Source organism: Choloepus didactylus, chromosome 2 (assembly GCF_015220235.1).
Source record: "Choloepus didactylus isolate mChoDid1 chromosome 2, mChoDid1.pri, whole genome shotgun sequence".
Lineage (NCBI taxonomy): Eukaryota > Metazoa > Chordata > Mammalia > Pilosa > Megalonychidae > Choloepus > Choloepus didactylus.
In genome coordinates, this window is record NC_051308.1 from 178,672,797 (window position 1) to 178,691,837 (window position 19,041).

Below are 19,041 nucleotides of genomic sequence, written 5' to 3' on the forward strand. Positions count from 1 at the left end.
GAGGAGTGTGTTCTTTCGTGGAGAGTCTGGTATGCATTTTCAGACAATGGTGGCTACTCCTCGGGGTTGGCAACACTAGCACATTATCAGCTCATTAGTGTCTTTCTCAAATAAAAGTGAGAAACATGAAGATTAAAAAAAGGGATGAAAATATTCACTAAAGAACCATAAATGGTCTTTAGATTCACCAATAATCAAAGATATGTTAAGGGAAAAAATATTTTATTTATCTTTTTCAGATTAGAAAAGATCTGGAAAAACTAATAATCCATGCTTGTGACAGAAAAATGTACTTTCATATAATGTTGGTGGGAGCAAAATTGGTATTACCTTTCTAGAAAACTGTTTTGCAATGTGTACCATGAACCTTTAAATGTTCATAATTTTAGCCCACAATTCCAATTTTATAATATATACTAAGGAAATATCTCAAGGCCAAAGAATTATATGCAAAGATGTTCATTTCATTGGAAAACAATTTAAATGCCTAATAATCAAAGTGTGTTAAATAAATCATGATATGATTACAGAATGGAATATTATGCAGATATTTAAGTTTTTAGTAATTAAAGAAACACAGCTTTAAATGCACTTTTTACCTATTAGATTGGGAAGGGTGAAAAATACTGACATAACCCAGTGCTGGTGAGGGCATAGAAAAATTGTTAATTATAATGCTGGGATGAACCTTTTGGAGGAATGTTTGGCAATATGTGGTAATATCTAAAATGTGCATATCCTTTAAAACAGAAATTCCATTTTTAGGAATTTTTCTTTAGGACATAGCCAGACAAGTAGAGAAGAATGTAGTTTCAAGGCTGCTTATTGAACATTTTGCAAATAGCAGAGAAAGAAAAAGGAAAAAACCCCACTAAATATCCATTAATAAAGGATAGATATATACATATAATACTATGGAACCATTAAAATTATTATATAGATCTGTATGTATATATATCTACACACAACACATACATATAAACATATATACATGTATATACATATGCACATACAAAAGCCCTCTACACAGTAAATGTAAATGACTACTATTGAGTGAAGGTTACAGAGCAGATTGTATATTCTATTTATATAAAATTGTACATAACATATTTCCTTGATTCTAAGAAACATGTTTTTGAAAACATTTTAACATTTTTGAAATTGAGATGCATCTTGCCATTGATGTCAAAGAAACCTGGCAGCTGCTAACAGAGCAGGCCCCACAGTTACCTTAGCTATATTTGTGGGAATGTAACCATAAATAGACGTTATCAGCTCATCTCCTAAATTTTTCATTTGAGTCGTTACTTGAACTGATAGCACCTCATATGATTGAACTTTTGCTACATTTGGATTCCTAATTTCCCTTAATTTATTCTTTCTTGAGATTCCTCTCTGAAGCATCCATAGAGTGGTAAGTTATTTGTATACAGAAGATTAACAGACATATATCAAGCTATGGAACTGCAGACAGGAGAAACTGCCAATTTCTTGAAATCTATGCCATAGAATTTTGAAAGATGAGACAATTAAGCCACAACTAACTCATGCATCATGAAAGAATATATAACTCAGGTGCTGAAAGGAGGTCAAAAACTTCCATCTGACTTTGAAGAAAGTTTTCAACTTTGTGGCAATATAGAAATAAGTTCAGGAAAATAAATGCAGATAAAATCCTGGAATTGTTTGTGTGTCTCAAAATTAAACTATCCATGCAAAAGGGGATAGAGAGGTCGATATTATGAACATAGGGGAAAAAAAGCATTAAGTCAATGTAATAGGAAACAACCACTGATGGCAAGAAGTGATTTACATATACCTATAGATTCTGAATATGAAATAGGTTTAGACTCAAATTCTGGTTGTTATACTGATGATAATGGCTTGCATTTTGTCTGTTACTGTTTGTTAAAGAAAAAAAAAGTTTTTCTACTTTTTATTTAGTTTATTTTGCACCTGAAAAGTTATAAAGTGAATGGAGCATATCCCAATGGGTTGCTTCTTGGTATCAAATAAATATAATACATGTGTGTGTGTGTGTATAGATACATACGGAGAGAGTTTTATTTAAGAATTTTCACTAAAACATTAATAATGTTATCTCTAATAATCCCCGAAGAGTGTGATTTTGGGATGACATTTACTTTTTTATTTATTCTTTTTCATAGCATTTGAATTTTAAAAAGTAATGTGCTTAAATCAGTATCATGACAAGATAAAGCAAACTCTGAGCGATTTTCAAATCCTTTAAATGGCATGGGAACAGTATCGTAAATTCTCTATGATAATACAAATTACACACATGAATATACAGACACATAGCCATGAGAAACTCAGAACTGAAATACACCCAAATGGTAGCAGTGGTTAGCTCCAGTTATTGGACTTTCAACTATTTTATTTTCTTTATACTCTTCTGTTTTCCCAAATGAAATATATATTATTTTTATATTGTGGCAAAAATTATCATAGGAATTGAGAATTATATTGGGATTTTAAAAAACATTGAGTTTTCTAAGTTTCTCCTTTACTTATTTCTTGAAAAGTTCTTGTTCTTATAGTTAAAAGGTGGATGCTGACAATTTTGAATACAACTGTACACTATTCCCCTCACCTAGGGGGCTGATGTTTATGAAAGGAGAAGCATGGTCTGACTACCTGAAAGCCTGCAATTTGGGCTACCAGTTTCATGGAATTTGGACTGTGAGCAGTCTTAAAAAGGCAAAAATCTTCCTGGCCTCACCCTCCACAATGATGACTGGAACTCTTTGAGAGTCACCAAAACAACCTTGAAAAAGAAACATCTCCCCTGCTCCCTAATGAAACTTCTCCAGAAATATGTTTCCTCAGAGGCATAGTCCATGTCTTTAAATAAGACCTTGCGGGAAGCCATTCTGTAATTACTCTGAATATAAGACAAAGAAACACAATTGCAACTAGCACACAGTGCCTGCGTCAGTTGGTGTCAACAGAAAAAGGAAATTCCAAGGCCATATTTACTCGCACCCTGGGGACTTAGTATGGTAGAGCCAGTAGAGGAGAGGAACAAGCCCATGAAAACTCCTGTCTGCCAAAGGTCGATGCTCCAGCAGAAACACACAGGCTGCAAAATAGTTGAAGATATAAACGGGTTAAAACCTTAAGAAGGGCAATGACTTATCTTAAAGCCCCCAAGTCAACCTTTGATTTAATAAATGAAGCAAAATGCAAAGTTCTTTGCACATGCTTAACATACATTAAGCATTCATTCAATGTTAATTATAATTTTAAGAAATGATGACGCTGTATGTTGTTTTACAGTTTACAAAGGACTTTCACAAGCAACTTTCTAAATTTTGTTAGGGATACATGCGATGTTAATATATACTCATTTGAGACAAAGGGGATTAGAAATGGGAGTGTCCCAGTCTTGGCATCACCTCTTTGAATTATTATTAGACCTTCTTCATTCATTTATGGCAGCTCTCCCCCCTGGGGGTAGTCAGAAGTTCATAAATAAAAGAGTGCAATGGGGTGGTCGGCCTAAATCTGTGGATAGCTTTTCTTGGAAGGCACATACTAGAAACAAAATTGATAGAGGTCATCAGCCAGTTACTGCTTGATGGAGGCTCACCATCATCCAAAGGCAAAGCAGTTCCCCTTGAGGATTCTCAGCTTCTCCATCCTTTTCTCAGCGAGTTTGAAATTGCTTGTCATATTTGCTGAAATTCCATGATTTACAAATCGTTTCATAAAAGAGATGGTAACAGATTTCCTTCCATGTCTCCTATTAGCATTAACACAGAACCCTGAGGACTGAACCACCAGGCAGATCATCAGTCTCAACAGTCAGCTTTAATGATGGATTCTGGTGGAGGCAGGGGTTTACAGCAGGGAGGCAGCTTTATGCTTCCAAATCATTCTCTTGTTCCACAAGCAGCAGAAAAAAGATTGCTCCTTGTTCCCGCTGACAAGGAGGTAGGCAATGTAGCAACTCAGAGCAGATCAAGTTGCCAGATGTTTGTATGGGGGAAAAGACTAGAATGTTACAACTCAAACTGCTCCAAAGCAAGGAGGAACCAAATCAAACACAGCCGAGGTATAAGCAAAGGATGTGTGAAATTGGACAATAAAGTAACAGCTAATATTTACTGAGCATTTCACAAGCAATCCACTCAGTACTTGATTATTTAATTTGACAATGACTCTATGAAATAGGTGCTATTGCTACAGAGGAGGAAACTAAGACTTAGAGAGGTTAAGTGATTCATCTGAAGTCACACATTTAGTGCCAAGACCATAATTTAAACACACACACACACACGCACACAACACACGTTTCTCTCTATATATTCCACATCTTTTTTCCTTTTATATCTATATTAGCCAGAGTAAGCTGATATAAATTAATTAGGGATCCTTTTTCTATTTATCATGCTAGGATAATACCCACTACACCTTTAAGTTGGTACATTCTCTGCAAGATTTTATATAACTCTAACTCAGCAACATTTTCATGTTTACTCAAAGCAAAGACTCTTGTGTAGACTCTTAAATTGTCACTCCCATCCTTTCCTCTGGAATCTCTTCCTAACTTCTAGGCCAAGTTAAGTCCCTCAGTTGGGACTCAATAGGTCCAAAGCACCCTATTCTTAATTATAACATTCTTTACACATTATCATAACTGCTTATTTAATGTTTGGCTTCTATGCTCCATGAAGGCAGGGACACATCTTTCTTGTTAACTGCTATAACCCCATACCTAACATAGAACAATGCACATAGTATGTACTCAATAAATACTTGCTCATTGAATGAATACAGTCATAACAGTATCTGTCCCTATAGCAATATTATCAAAGGCCTAACTTCATAAATTGGTTCACCATTTTCCCAATTGCAGAATTAGTGAACATGGAAAATCTTAGCATTCTGCTGTGTATCCATCACAATCAATTTTGTACACCTACATATAAACATACAACAACAATCCTGGCTCTCACTAAAGAATATTAAACATGAGCCTGCATAGGCATAACTAGGCCACCATGAGGAATATTTCAAGTAAAACTCCATAATATCTTAACAGAAAAACTAATCCCCTTCTTTTGAATGTGATATATTCCCTACTGCACAGGTATTAACTTAAAAATTTTTTCTCAAGACCTCCTATTACATGGAAAAATAAAAATGAAGTGTCATTAAAAAAGCAATTTTCCTGCTATTCATAACAAAAGAAATATATAATTCATGACTCAGTTATTTTGAAAGTTTATATGTCATACTTTTTATTTGAAGCAGAGAGCAAATATTAAAAATTCCCTAAGTCTTATATCATGTTCAATTTTGAGTGTGCATTTTGTCTTTGTGTTAGGTGGAAGGAAAAGGAGAAAGAGAACAAAGACTGCAAGACAGAGGGACACAAACACACACACACCCCCAAGAGAGGACAAAGCCTTTGATGGGTAGCAGGCAGGGAAAACAGCATATCATCTTTATGTTAACTTCATTTGCAATACTAGCCATCTAGAAGCTGGTACTTTTTCCTGTAGCCATGATGTCTGCAATCAGGTTAACCGTCAGACTCAGAGTGCAAACAGTTCAACAGTTCATTACAGCAGGAATAGCTGAGAGACCACAGTCAGCAAAATATCTGGGCAATTAGTATACTTCACACAACTAAAACCACAAAAATTCCATGCATTCAAAATTAATGACTAATATTTCAATGCCTATTTAAAGAAAAGACACAAAGGAGCAAGTTCCAAGTTACAATGAGCTCTTTTTCCAATATGGTTCCTGAATACATTCATTCCCCAAGGTTAAATCCTCATCTCCATGGATTCAACCCTTATCTATAAGCAGATGATTCCCAAATTTACACAGACTGTTGACTCCTGGACTCATTCTATATGGATGCTGTGCATGAACGTCAAACCTGAAAGGTCTCAAATGAAACTCATTATCTTCCTGACCAAATCCACTACTCTTGGACCTCCTTTCTCCTGGTTAACAACAGCACTCTTTTCCCTGTGTTCAGGATGGAAACTTTGGAGTCAGCTTTAACTCCTTCCTACATCCTATTAGCGTCAATTGTTTCTACCTCAGCGGTGTTTTTCAAATATCTTGGTGACAACAGTCTTTTATTACTGCTTCAGTGTATGCCCCAATTTTTCCCTGCCTTTAAGCCTAAAAATCAAAGGAAGATCATACCACTTCCTTTCCAAAAAAATTCTCAAGATTCCACATTGCACAGGGCTTTAAAGCCCTTTAGAATATGGTCTCTACTTACCTTTCAGGAACATCTCTTTAGTGTTCGCCTCTCCCAGTGTTTACCATCCTTGAATATATTCTAGACACTACTGACAATGCTTTTGCTCAAGTTATACCTTCCAACTGGATCACTCTTAGCTGTCTGAAGTCTTCCCTGTCATTTCATGCCAGCCAGTTCATGTCCCTTTTCCTCCAAGAAGTTATCCCCAATTCTCCCAGTTAAAAATCTATCATTCATACTTTCCCAGCACATTTTTACAATTCTATTCTGGCATTTAGCACTGTATGCCTTTTATAGAAATTACCTATCTAGTTTGCTTTTGTGAGTTCCTAGAAGGCATAAGACATATCATTTTACCTCCATAATTCCTACCCAAGGGCTTGCAGAGAGGAAGGGATCAAGGAATATTTGTGAACCATGGAAAGAAGGAATATTCCTTAACTTTTGTAGTCTATCAATCACTGATTCTAATTTCCTTTCCCTGCTCTAGAGAACTATCTAACTTATGCTTCAGGTTTCAAAAACCTACGCTTAGCAACCCTTCTCTTCAGGGCTTAAGGCTTTATGCTGTTCTTGGTAGTTCCCATTTGATAACTACAATCAGACAGAGAAATGCTGCTTTATAAAATCTACTTATGGGCCCAGGCAAGTGTGACTCAGGATGCATTTCCTCCTCTTCTGGCAAATGAAAGCCTTCAATCTTAAGCAAAGCAAAGATTGCCCAATCCTTATATATTTTAAAGCTATTGAATTGTGTCCCTTTTCTTTAGAGGGGGTGTATTCAGAAACAACTGTGTACTTTGTACAGTCGAGGACATAAGAGGAAGAGAATACACAGTCAGTGAGTCTGGTGGAGAGATAAGAAGCTCCAGGACTTAGTCAACACAAGAGACTTAAGGGGCCGTTTTATAGACCAGGAAAATACCAGAAATAAGAAAAACACATGGGTTGGGCACAGTACCATCTTGGTCCCTTTGCTTAGTTCTCCTCATTCAGTTTGAATGCAACCTCAAAGTATGAATAATAAAAACCTTTCACACTGTCTAGACATTAATAAAAAATCTATCTTACATGATTTTCCTAATTGTTCTGCCAGGTTGGAATTATACTTTTCCGTTTAAAGATGATAAAAGAGGACTCAGAGACAATAACCATTCAAAATAGCATAGCTATTGACTGGCACTGTTTGAGTATTTAAATATTGTTCAGGTTAGGAACATGGGTTTTAGGACTTAATACTAACTCCTCCCACTGATTTACCTACTGACTAGCTGTGTTATCTTTGGAAAGTTGCCTAAACTCTCAGAGCCTCTATTTAGTTATCTGTAAAATGTGAATAATACCAGTGCCTGCTTCATATGTTGGTTGTGTGGATAACCTGAGCTTGTGGACAGGAAACGATTAGCAAAGCATGTGGTCCATGGTACATGCTCATCGATGGTCACACAGCAAGAGCAGCTCCTCTGATATTCTGAATCCAAATAAGATGATCTTTTTACTAACCAGGGAACCTTTGCATGATGAAGTGATGAGGATAGAAACTGCCACCTTACTATTAAGCTTTCCCACAAGTATTTAATTGGATAGAATTTTGATATGAATTCTGTACATCCATGTCCTCCCTGGCATCCTATTCACACAATTTGGCCCAGACATCAGGCTAGGAACAGGGGGACTCTTTGCTGGCTTTCTATCTTATCACCAGCACTACTGTTATCGCACACTAAACATGAGTGAGGCAGGGTAACTGCCTCAGACAGCAGGAAACCATATGAAACATTAGCATGTAGGTTAATCCCAGAGATTTTCAAAACTGGGCAACTAATTTATTATAGAGAGGCAAAGGGAAAGTGGAAACCCTGATCTCCCTGGCATACCATTTTGCAGGTTCAGCTCTACCTCAATCTTCCTATCAGGTTTAGGATATATTACAAACTCTCTATGACCTTCAGTCATTTTAATAGAAAGGATTTTACATCTCATGTTTACAATACAGTTGACATGTAAAAAGTCAGAATAGCTACGGAGCGTGATTTCAGTGATTTTAATGAAGACAATATGGTCCTGTATCACTACTTTTTGTGTTTCTGTCTTGTTTTCCCAATCTGGTTGTACTCCATGCTGTGATTGGCAGAGTTGGTATCAATAATTTTATCGTATTATTGACAATAAAAGGCCTGCAGCGAGATAGGTATAATCCGTGGACACCTCCCATTGGAAGACTATTGAGAATTCAGCAAAATATTTGCTTCCAAGATAACTGGTCACACCTTCCAATTTTCCTCCTCTAGTGACTCAGGTGAAAAAGTTAGTATACCTCTGGCCACATGTGAAGAATTTTATCTGTTTTCCTTTTATAGGATGTATTACTGTATCATGGTAAGGAAAGTCAGATGGTCCACCACCATGACAGTGACTTACCAATTACTAAGTCATGATATTTAATAACCTGCTTAAGGAGGTCAGAAATTCAGTATACTCAAATGTTTATTTTTTTCACATAGGCAACATAATTCCGAAAAGGAAAATGTAGCTCCTGTTATATGGATCATTTAGGGAGCTTATGGAAGCATATTTTTCCTCTCTGGAGTCTACTCTGGATAGAGAAAAGAAATTGAATATAATGCTAGGTTGAGGGATTGAGTGAGAACAGAATGGCCATGAGACCAGAGGCCTCAGAGAAGTCAAAGGTAACTACAGAGCTGAAAGGTTAGGGGAGTAGTGTAGAGTGGACACCGTGCCAGTCTCGAGCCAGGCAGCTAGGTTTTAATGCCTATTCTGCCTCTTCCTGGCTGCAAAGTTACTTATGTTCCCTGAATCTCAATTTCTTTATCAGTACGTTATGCAGATGAAAGGAGACAACAGATGGAAAGGACTTTGCACATGGTATATGCTCAGCTATTAGTTATTATTATTTTTATTACCCTTATTTAAAATTGCAACCCTAACAAACTCCATTCTCCTTCCCTATTTTATTTTATTTTTTTAAGGCTTATTATCATGTACATGTTATATACTTTACTTATTTATCTTTTTATATTTGACCCTCCACTTTGGAATGTAAGCTCCTTGAGGACAGGAATTTTTTCAGTTTTGTTCAGTACTATACCCTAGTTTCTAGGACAGTGCTAGCACATAGTAGGCACTCAATAAATATTTATTGAATGAAAGTATCATTGCTTAATATAGTCCCTCATGTACAGGAAGGGTGACAAGTTGTTAGTGATGAAATTACCAAAACAACACTTGCCACATGGAAGATGTCCAAGGTTTGGCCATAGGTGTGGGTTGCTAAGTGGAGTAGAAGGAAAGTTTGTCGGAATTGAAGAAGTCAGACACCCTGGAGCCAATGCACTGGATGAGTCATCCACATAGAATTTATGTCAGCATGATGACAGGAAGTGAGATAAAGAGTTTGAAAAGGAAGCTGCCAGCATCTCTAGGCGTACAGATAAATGTAGAGGAATTCTCTGCAGGTCAGGAGTTGAGAGCAATGCAAAGTGGTAGAGAGTGGAATGATCAGTTAGCTGCTCTTCAGAATGGGGGAGGTTTTGGAAATGTTAATGGGAAGCTGGGAGAATTCAAAACACTGTCTCCTAGTCTCACACCATATGGACCACAGAAGACTGAAGACTTTTCCCTGGAAGGTGCTACAGGAGAAGTGATGGTTCCTGGAGAGAACTGGGCTTCAGTTAAGGAAGTGGGTGAGCTCAGCAGAGACTGAGAATACAGTGAAAGGTGTTGCTAAGGGTGGAACATTGCTTAAGACATGTTGGGAGAAAGAAGAGTGAACAGGAGCCTAGAACAGTCTAAGAGAGTAAGTAAGAGGCTGCACGAACAGATGATATAGATGATATTCAGACACAAGGGCACTCAAGAACAACTTATGGCTTTTTTTTTTTCACATATGAGATGATTTTATAGTTAAATAAAGATGAAATATAAATAAGCTACCTGAGGAGAGGGACTACACATTTCTGGAAACATTTTGATGTTAAAATGCTCTAGGGAATTGTTCAAATCTCTAATAGTCATATCTTTTACTTGTCATGGAAATACCTTTCCTTCTCTTGATAGCTTCAATAAGATATATATTCTTGGTATTCTTGGATGAATTTAAAATGTCATTATCATTATCATTTGTCACCTTTTTCTTTTTTTATCCCAACTTAAAATAAACAGGTTAAGAGAATCAGTGAGGCTATTTATAAAAGTAAAACACTTAAGAAAAGCTTTAGAACTCTTGTGAGTTAGAATCACTCCTAGTACTTTTCTATGTCTCTTGTTAAATTAAATTTGGAAGTTTGAAGCACCTCACGTCATCTCCAAATAAACTAATAAGCCAAATGTTTATTAGACAGGTGATTAGATGGTCAGGGACTCAAACATTTACTGAAGGACTACAATGTCTAAATCACTGGGAGAACAAAATAATGAATAATACAGGCTAAAATTTGATAACTATAAAATATTATTTTGAAGTTAATAAATAATAATTTAAAAGCTATTTAAACAGGTGAATATTTGGACATAGGAATCTTTCTTCCTCTTTTACCTTCCCTGCGCAAAGAAATGCAGATAGTAAAAACTAATATTAATAATAATAAATGTGGGTAAAACCTGTGTGCCCTAGAAGAATATGCTAGAAGTGCTATTCAACAAACATGTTGAATAACAGTCTTTTTGAAGTATAAAAATTTGGGTGGGAGGGCACTATTCTCAAGGTAATTTGAAACATTACCACTTCTATATTATTTTATCATCACCACAGAAAATAAAAACCCTTCCAGGTTGCATTGGCTAAAAATTTCAGAAATTAATGCAAACAAACTTGAAGCCAATTTTCTCCATTCTTAAGACGTAGCCATTTTCACCCAGGTGGTGTGGCATGGTGTCATTTTTAGTTTTTCTTACAGCTGCCCCTGAAGTTTATTTTAATGCACTTTCATCGGCTTAAACATGTTCTTGTTGAGACCAGCTGGGACAGAATTGTGATACGGCTGCTCCTGTAGCCCTAGGGATGACTGATCTATGCTTCCCAAACCGGAGCCAAGTCCAAGGTGAAGATAAAACACCACTAGCATTTCCGATGAATTTCTATTAAAACTTTTTGAATGAACTTCTCTTGGCTCAAATTGAGATGCTTATAGGTATTCAGATCTTACTATCAGAATGGCAATGTTACCAACTTTAAGTACCCCCCAAATATACTAACAAATAAATAATTTATTAAATTAAAATTTTGATTTACATGATATGTTATTCAACACATTTATTAAACACTTATATTTGATAGATAACATATATTTAAAAAACAAGCCAACAACCCAAATTGTCTTTAGGTTGTTTTCTTCAAAAAAAGGTCTAGCTCTTTCTGGAAAAAGGGATCCATCCTAAAACACAAATAAATGAACAAACACTCCAGATCTAAAACAAACAGTAATAACAAAAATGTCCAGAATTGCTTTTTTGGAGCCTCAGACAATTACTTGAGGGTTTCCTGAGTGTGTTGATTAATTACCTGGTTAGAACAGAGTAAACTACTGCTTCTGCTGTGGCCAGAATGAATCAGGCCTTTACATACACAACTGTTTGCTTTACTTCAGGATTACCAACCTATTCAACTGTGGCTTCTCCTTTTGAGATATGCTGATCAGTAAAAAGACACCAGGGTACTTTATAATTCCATCTGATACACTGAGAAAGTTTAGTGGAGTTTGTGGAGTTTACATCTTGGTTATTACAAAATTAATATCCTGAGGCAATGCAATGGCGAGTTCGACATCATGTTGATAACATATATCCTCGCCTGAGGACTGCCTATCCACTTGTCCTACTCAAGTCAGGTGAAGACCTCAAAAGATTTGGAATGTTTTAAATCAGATCATCTTTCCTGCTGCTATTCAAGCCACCCCAAGCTAAGGGCTTCCATCTCTGGGATCATCTTATAAACAAAATTCACTGTTGAGATTAAAAAACCAAACTTGTACAGACTACTTAAATATATATATATAAATATATATATACATATACATTTGATATATATATATAAATCAATCATTCTGCTATTTTTTTAAATTGCATTAAAATATATACCCAAGATATATATTTCATCACGAAATACAAAGTTCAATATTTAAATTCAATTATAGGGTAGAATCTTTTTTGTCCAACATTTGATTTCAAAATCAGTTTAGCTATTTAAAATCTTGGAAAGTAGAGGTTTAAGTGACAAATCATTATCTGTAAGATGGCTCATTAATTAAGTTAAATTACATAATTTTCCCTGTAGCATTACTTTAAATGGGCCATTTTATCATATACTTATTTAAATGATTCAGAATTTAAACATAAAACAGAAGAATGCTAATCCTTAAGGCAGAATATAACATTATTAAACACTGAGTTTAGATATTTAACAATATATTTATGTATATTTTCTTTAATCTTCTAGAATGGCAAGTCCAGCAATAGTTGTCCATTTTACTGCAGTCATTTGCAATCCAGTTTCAGGGGTTTACTAAAATACTATCTTTTTGTTTTCCATTTTTTCTCTGGTCTCCTATGCAGTATTTCTTGTTATGAGAATATATATACATAGATATATTTTACAATAATGGATGCTGTATGTGAAAGATTAATTATCCAAAACAAAGTCAAATGGCAATACCAACCACAAATGTCTTTATATTTGTTGCATCACATTTGCAGAAGAATTAGGAAAGAGCCCTGGTTGACAGAGTTAAGTTCCTTGGCCAAAAAAAGATGTTTTTTTTAATTAACCAGAGTTAATTAAGTAACCAATGTTAACTGCAAATTAGCTTTATTTTTTTAAGATGAAAAATTGAAGATCACATACATGTTTAATATTTTCTAAGTAGCCATAGCATTTTTTTTTTTTTTTTTAATAAAAAGTGAGACTAAGTCTTTTGAAGAAAACTGGGATTTCAAAATGCAGATGGAGAAAAAAGGATGAGGGGAGTAAAAGTTAGAATCTGGTATGCTATGTACTACTTACCTTCAAAAGTCAAATAGAACTTTCCTCTGTCAAACCAAACGAGGGAAGGCTGTTCATTCTCTGTATGGCCAGGAGTTGAAGCGGGATGGGAAGGGTTAAGGAGAGGGAGAGAGAAGGACACAGTATGAGTTACAAAGCAGGTCATTAATCTCACTATGGGGTAGGGTGGAAGCACTGCATGCCATTAACGTGCAGGAGACAGGGAAGGTTGGCAATCTATGTTTTGTTTTAGTTCAGGAAACAAAAAGCAAAAGCAAAGCTATGGAGGCCTAAAGGAATGGGCACATGTTGTTGGCGGCTTGATAGCTGGTGCTTGTATGCAAGGAGCAGAAGACGTCCTGGCCATGCAGGGGCGCCAGCATATTTTAACTGCACTTGTTTGGGCCAACTGTCATTCAGCAATTGCTGTATCCATTTCATCTTCAACATCATCCCCTTCTAAGTTTTCATGAAAAGATAAACTTGGAGTTTAAACTTGGGCTGTGTGTAACAACAGCTTAAGTTTTAAATGACAACAACATTGCATATCAATTTAAAGCTCGTGGAAGATGCTACGTATCTTCAATCCCCTCCCCTGGAATCACCTTAGGCATCCAGTCACAATACACCCTTTACCTACATACCAAGAAGAAAACAAGATTACTAACGGTGCTCTGTCATGTTTTAAATTAAAAAGTGGTCACTGGACATGAAATTCTGAGCAGTTAAACTATTTCTTCCTTTGTAAATTCACAAAGCTATAGCATCTCACCTTTTTCGAACCTTCTCACTGAGAAACTGTCATGCAACCTGCTGCTTTGTAAAATGTTTATTTTCAAAAAATTTCACTGGCAATGAGTTCCACAATGAACAATGAATACACAGGTGTGTCTGAGAGGCACTGGACACTCATGGAGCAGGTCCATGAAGTCTGTAGCATTCAGATGGCATAATGGCTTGGGTTTTTGAAGTCTCCATATCTAAACATCACTCGGCTAGCACCATACCTGCAGGCGTTTCACAGCGCCTTTCAAACGAGGGCAGTTTGTCATAAAAAACACCATCTTCTGACACTATGAACCAAAGAAACATAAAGGAATGGAAAACAAAAACACAAATACAAATCTTAAATGAAATCCAGCAGCACACTTTACTAATTAAAACACAAGGAATGGTTTTAATGAAGAAAAGAAACAGATGGAGTCACTCAGATGAAGATTAGGATACAGAAAAAAAAAATGACATGCTTATTTTATGATGATTCTATGAGAAGAAATTAAAATTTAAAAAAGCCAGGTTTTAGTATCTGTGAATTTGGCTGAAGTCAGCCCCATGGCAGAAGTCATGTTCCACCTATTCTGGGAGTTGTTAAAGGCACTATCATTAATAACTGACTTGTGCAAGTACGTTTCACTCGGACACAATTCTCAAGTGGCCAGACAGACGTCCATTAACAAGAACCTCCTGACAGAACACAGACAAGTCAACAGATCACCCAGCATGCACCTTTTCCCCATGGAGAAAGAGAAGCTTTTACCTTAACTATAAAAAAAACCAATAGTATAAATTTGAGGTCCCTGCATAAGCTCTTCCATTTCAGCCCCATCAATATCCAAATATAATTTGCCTTGCACCTGCTGTTGGTAGTTATGGCCTGTTAATTTTGAACAGCATTATTGTAATTCCCTCTTTAGCTATGGAATCCACGTGGCCAAATGTCTTTGTAAATTGGTCACAACAGCAAAAATAGATGCTCTGGACCTCAGCCTTTCCAGTTCTTTGCCTACTGTCTCTCTCATTACCAACTAACAAACATAGACAATTGGGGTCTGTCTTCTACATTATTAAAAAAAAAAAGTACTCAGTGCCACAGGTTCTAAGGGTGTTATTACAAATATAATAGAAAATTGAATAAAATCCGGACAAAAGCAGTAAGAGAAAATCCTATCTACAACGTAGAGAAGTAAGAGAAGGAAATAGAGGAAGATAGTAAAATCATTCCATAAACAATAATGTTCCTTGTAAAATATTCTAATGGCTTGCTTTCTAGACTCGCTTGCTTCCCAGACTTAGGGAGTAAGGCAGGAAACTACTTCATTGTCAGTTCTTAAGATCTCATGATATCACTTGTCAATTAAAGTTTTTATTGTACACATGACTTTCTTGGTAGCTAGAACAAGTGCAACTCCTATAATATCTACAGCAGAGGAACAGGACATAAAGAACTGGCACTAAGGACATGTGACAATGTCTTCAGAAAAGAGGAAGCGAAACAGTTATATTGGTGGTAGCTAAATATAAAAGTGCCTCTTCCTACCTAATAGTGGATGTCTTTTGAAGAACTGATTTCCTATTTAAAATCTTAAAATGAGGACCCTCCACACTGTCATTTGTTCTTTGAGCTGAAATTACAATAGAATAGTTTCAAAAAGGGTTGAACAGCATGTTTATGATTTTTTATGATGGTTAGGGACATAGAAGGATTAGAAGAAAATATCCTAAATAAATGAGAAAACTTTAAAAAAATGAGTCATTGTGCTCGGATTAAATAAAGGCAACACCCAAATTAAATGCAGAGGAAAAGGTTTCCTTAAAAACTAACCATAGAAATTGCCTCAAATCAGTCTGGGATGGCAAAACCAGCCCTGGAGACAAGCTTTTCCAAAAGAATAGCTAAGGGGCAAAAAAAAGCTAAAAGCACATGTGGGAATTTTTGATTGGGACCAGGAATATCCACCTCCAGAGACCTTTCATTTTGTGCAGGATAATTGGCAGTTAATAAAGGTATTTGTTTAGAAAGCACATTCAATTCAGAATTGCTACCCAGCTTGTAGAAATAAAGGCTTGGAGGAAATATTTCAAGTTTTAGATGCTGTAGATAATATTCCATTACTGAACAGAATTCACTTCTGTTCAAAGTCCATCTGACGTTTCCTTTGGTGCCCATAAATGATCACTTTGCATTCATTAAAAATTCCTGGGATGTAAAGATGCAATTTGAAATTCATAATTAATAGTGAAATGAATTTAACAGTGAAGAAAAATTGCCTTTATGGTGGTCTTTTTGCAGTGGGGTCCTGAAAAGAGATGTTGCAAACATCTGGAAAAAACTATTTACTTCACCCAAAGAAATAAGAAATAAGAAACGAAAGTGGATCTTTACAAGTTAACTCCTTATTAAGAACAGGGAGTTAAATGTTCAGGAGTTTGCTTCTCATCACAGAATAGTTTGAAGTATTTTTTCTCTTCCCACAAGGTTAATTGAATTTTTCTCAAAAGCAAATAGCACAAGCCCTGTGAGCTTTTTAAGAGAGCAAAAGGAGTTTACTGTACCTTGTTGAACTTCAGATGTGCATTTTTTTTCACATTAAAACCTCCCAGAAGTTGTGATGGATTTTGTAATCAATGTGATAAACAAGCACTGCATTTTAGCTCAATTGGGAGTTTTTTTCTTTCTTAATCCTATATAAGGTAATGGTACATCTTCTAATTGATAATTGAGGGTGTCTTAAATTCAATAAAATACAGTTGCAAAGGAGCTCTTCATTATTTGAGTGTGACTTTTTGCAAAAAATCCTGTTTTCAGATTTACTGCTTCATAATCACAGCTCTCATGAAAGATTTTATGCCAGAAGTCCTTTAGAGGCATTTTCTTACATGAAGTGTTGCGTAGGAAGGCTGATTAGACTTGCTCTTAAAATTTTAGTCCTTTAATTTCATTAAGCTTTGGTTCCCAACACCATCTGCCCCGATTTTGGCTCAAGTGTCATAGGATAAGTCAGAAAAGAATTGTGATGGTGGAAGGGAAATGTTGAGCTATCAACTTGAGGGAATTTCCTGCTGAAATTCTCTACCTTACCCAAGCCACCTGACTACATTAAATAGTCATTCCAAGTCAGTCGTGAATAGGCCTCTTGGTGCTGAACAGCCAAAGCACATCCTCTCCAGAAAGAAACCGCAATACACAAGAAGCTGTTGGGCAGGTAGTCATTTGACTATGTATTTACTTCAGAGAGAAGTGGCTGTAGGTGACCCGCAGCGGGAGGAAATAAAGAACAGGAGGGTGAGGAATGCAGTGGGAAGAAGAAAACCAAATAAAAATAACAGAACCAAATAGATCAAATCAGAATGCTCCTCAGAAATGAAATAATGTGACCATCCTCTCATGTGGTTATTTTTTTCAATCCCTCTGAGGTTCATCTTGAAAGAAAATATATTAGATGTGTTAAGAATCAAAGTAACTGGTCGAGATTTGAGATTGCTGCAGAAGGGAGTATAGAAACACATTGCACAAAACATTGACAAAGTTCAAATTTCCTGCATGTGCAATTTTCTCCAAGAATCTTAAGGAGTTGAAAGAACATATTAGATGGTTCATCTGAGGTCACTTGGGGCCAGCTTTCTGAACCACATTTCATTCTTCTTTCTTTCTTCTCTGACCAATAAGGCAAATTATGTGGAATGGGCAGAAAAAATAATCTTGGGAGAAAAGAAACAGATCCGGAGTAGGGGAAATGGCTGTAGTAATCATGAGTATTAAAGAGATAGAGTTAAAAAAATAAGGCTGGCTATAAAAAAAGGAATGAAGTTCTGATACATGCTGTAAAATGGATGAACCTAGAAGACATTATGTTGAGTGAAATAAGCCAGACACAAAAGGACAAATATTTTATGATTTTACTTACATGAAATAATTAGAATATGCAAATTCATAGCGTTAGAAACTGTACGACCATTTAGCAAGGATGGTGGTTAGGGTATGGGATGTTAATGCTTAAATGGAATAGAGTTTCTGCTTGAGGTGATAGAAAAATTCTGGCAATGGATGATAGCACAGTATTGTGAATGTACTTAACACCACTGAATTGTTATTTGAAAGTGGTTAAAATGGGAAATTTTAAGTTGTATATATGTTACCATAAAAATAAAAAACAAACATAGAACCGTTCAACACAAAGAGTAAATGCTAATGTAAACTACAGACTATAGTTAATGGTATAATTATAATAATAGTTTCATCAACTGTAACAAAGGTACCATACCAATGCAAAATAATGATGAGGAAAACAGTGTGTGCGAGGGGTGGGGATGTGGAAACTGTGTATTTCCTGCATGTTCTTTCTGTAACTTATAACTACTCTAATTGCAAAAAAAAGGAGGAAAAAAAAGAAACCAGGGTTTCTTAGAGCAAGGGTTGGCAAACCATGGCCCACTGTCTGTTGTTGTTTGCTCCTGTAAGCTAGCATTGGTTTTTACATTTTTAAATGATTGAAAAAATTAAAATAATATTTCATGACACATGAAAATTACATGATATTCAATTTCAGTGACCATAAATCAAGTTTTATAGGAACACATATATGCAAAAATAAGGCTGAGATGTCAAAGGAAAACAAAACATAACAAAAAAGAGATAAGCTAATAGGCATCTAAAAATAGGAAACTCAAGTTGCCTCAATTGATAATGCCAACAAAGAACAGACATGGCTATACAAATCATGTTAAATATCTGCAGTTAATGAACCATACAAATCTGGATAGATGGTATTTTCAGCAAATTTGAAGGGTATTTTTGGAATGATCTGATTCAAAATGCAGAACTTCCAACAGAGTTGAAATTCTCCTTGGGGACCCTAAAAGTCACACATTAAAGAGAGAGGCAGTTCTTCAGAAGAAGAACTCAGGTTGTGATCAAGCTACACCCCACACAGGCAGCTCTGCGGTGTACTCTTTGTAAGTAGCAGCAGGAATTTATTTAACTTTGGTTAACGATTCTCCCAAGCAATGCTGG

General features: G+C 35.9%; 1 protein-coding gene across 22 annotated transcripts in view; it reads right to left on the minus strand.

Annotated features, from left to right (window-relative positions):
* SGIP1 (SH3GL interacting endocytic adaptor 1) overlaps nt 1-19,041 on the minus strand; it is a 220,898-nt gene that overhangs the window by 34,427 nt on the left and 167,430 nt on the right. For 15 of the 22 annotated variants that reach the window (XM_037826970.1, XM_037826969.1, XM_037826971.1 and 12 more), the window contains one exon: nt 13,272-13,331. The exons of 6 other annotated variants lie outside the window; for them this stretch is intronic. In XM_037826970.1, coding sequence (XP_037682898.1) covers nt 13,272-13,331 — 60 coding nt within the window. Of the gene's footprint in view, nt 1-13,271; nt 13,332-14,257; nt 14,324-19,041 lie in introns of all 22 variants that reach the window. One more of the 22 variants, XM_037826988.1, reaches the window with a different exon arrangement.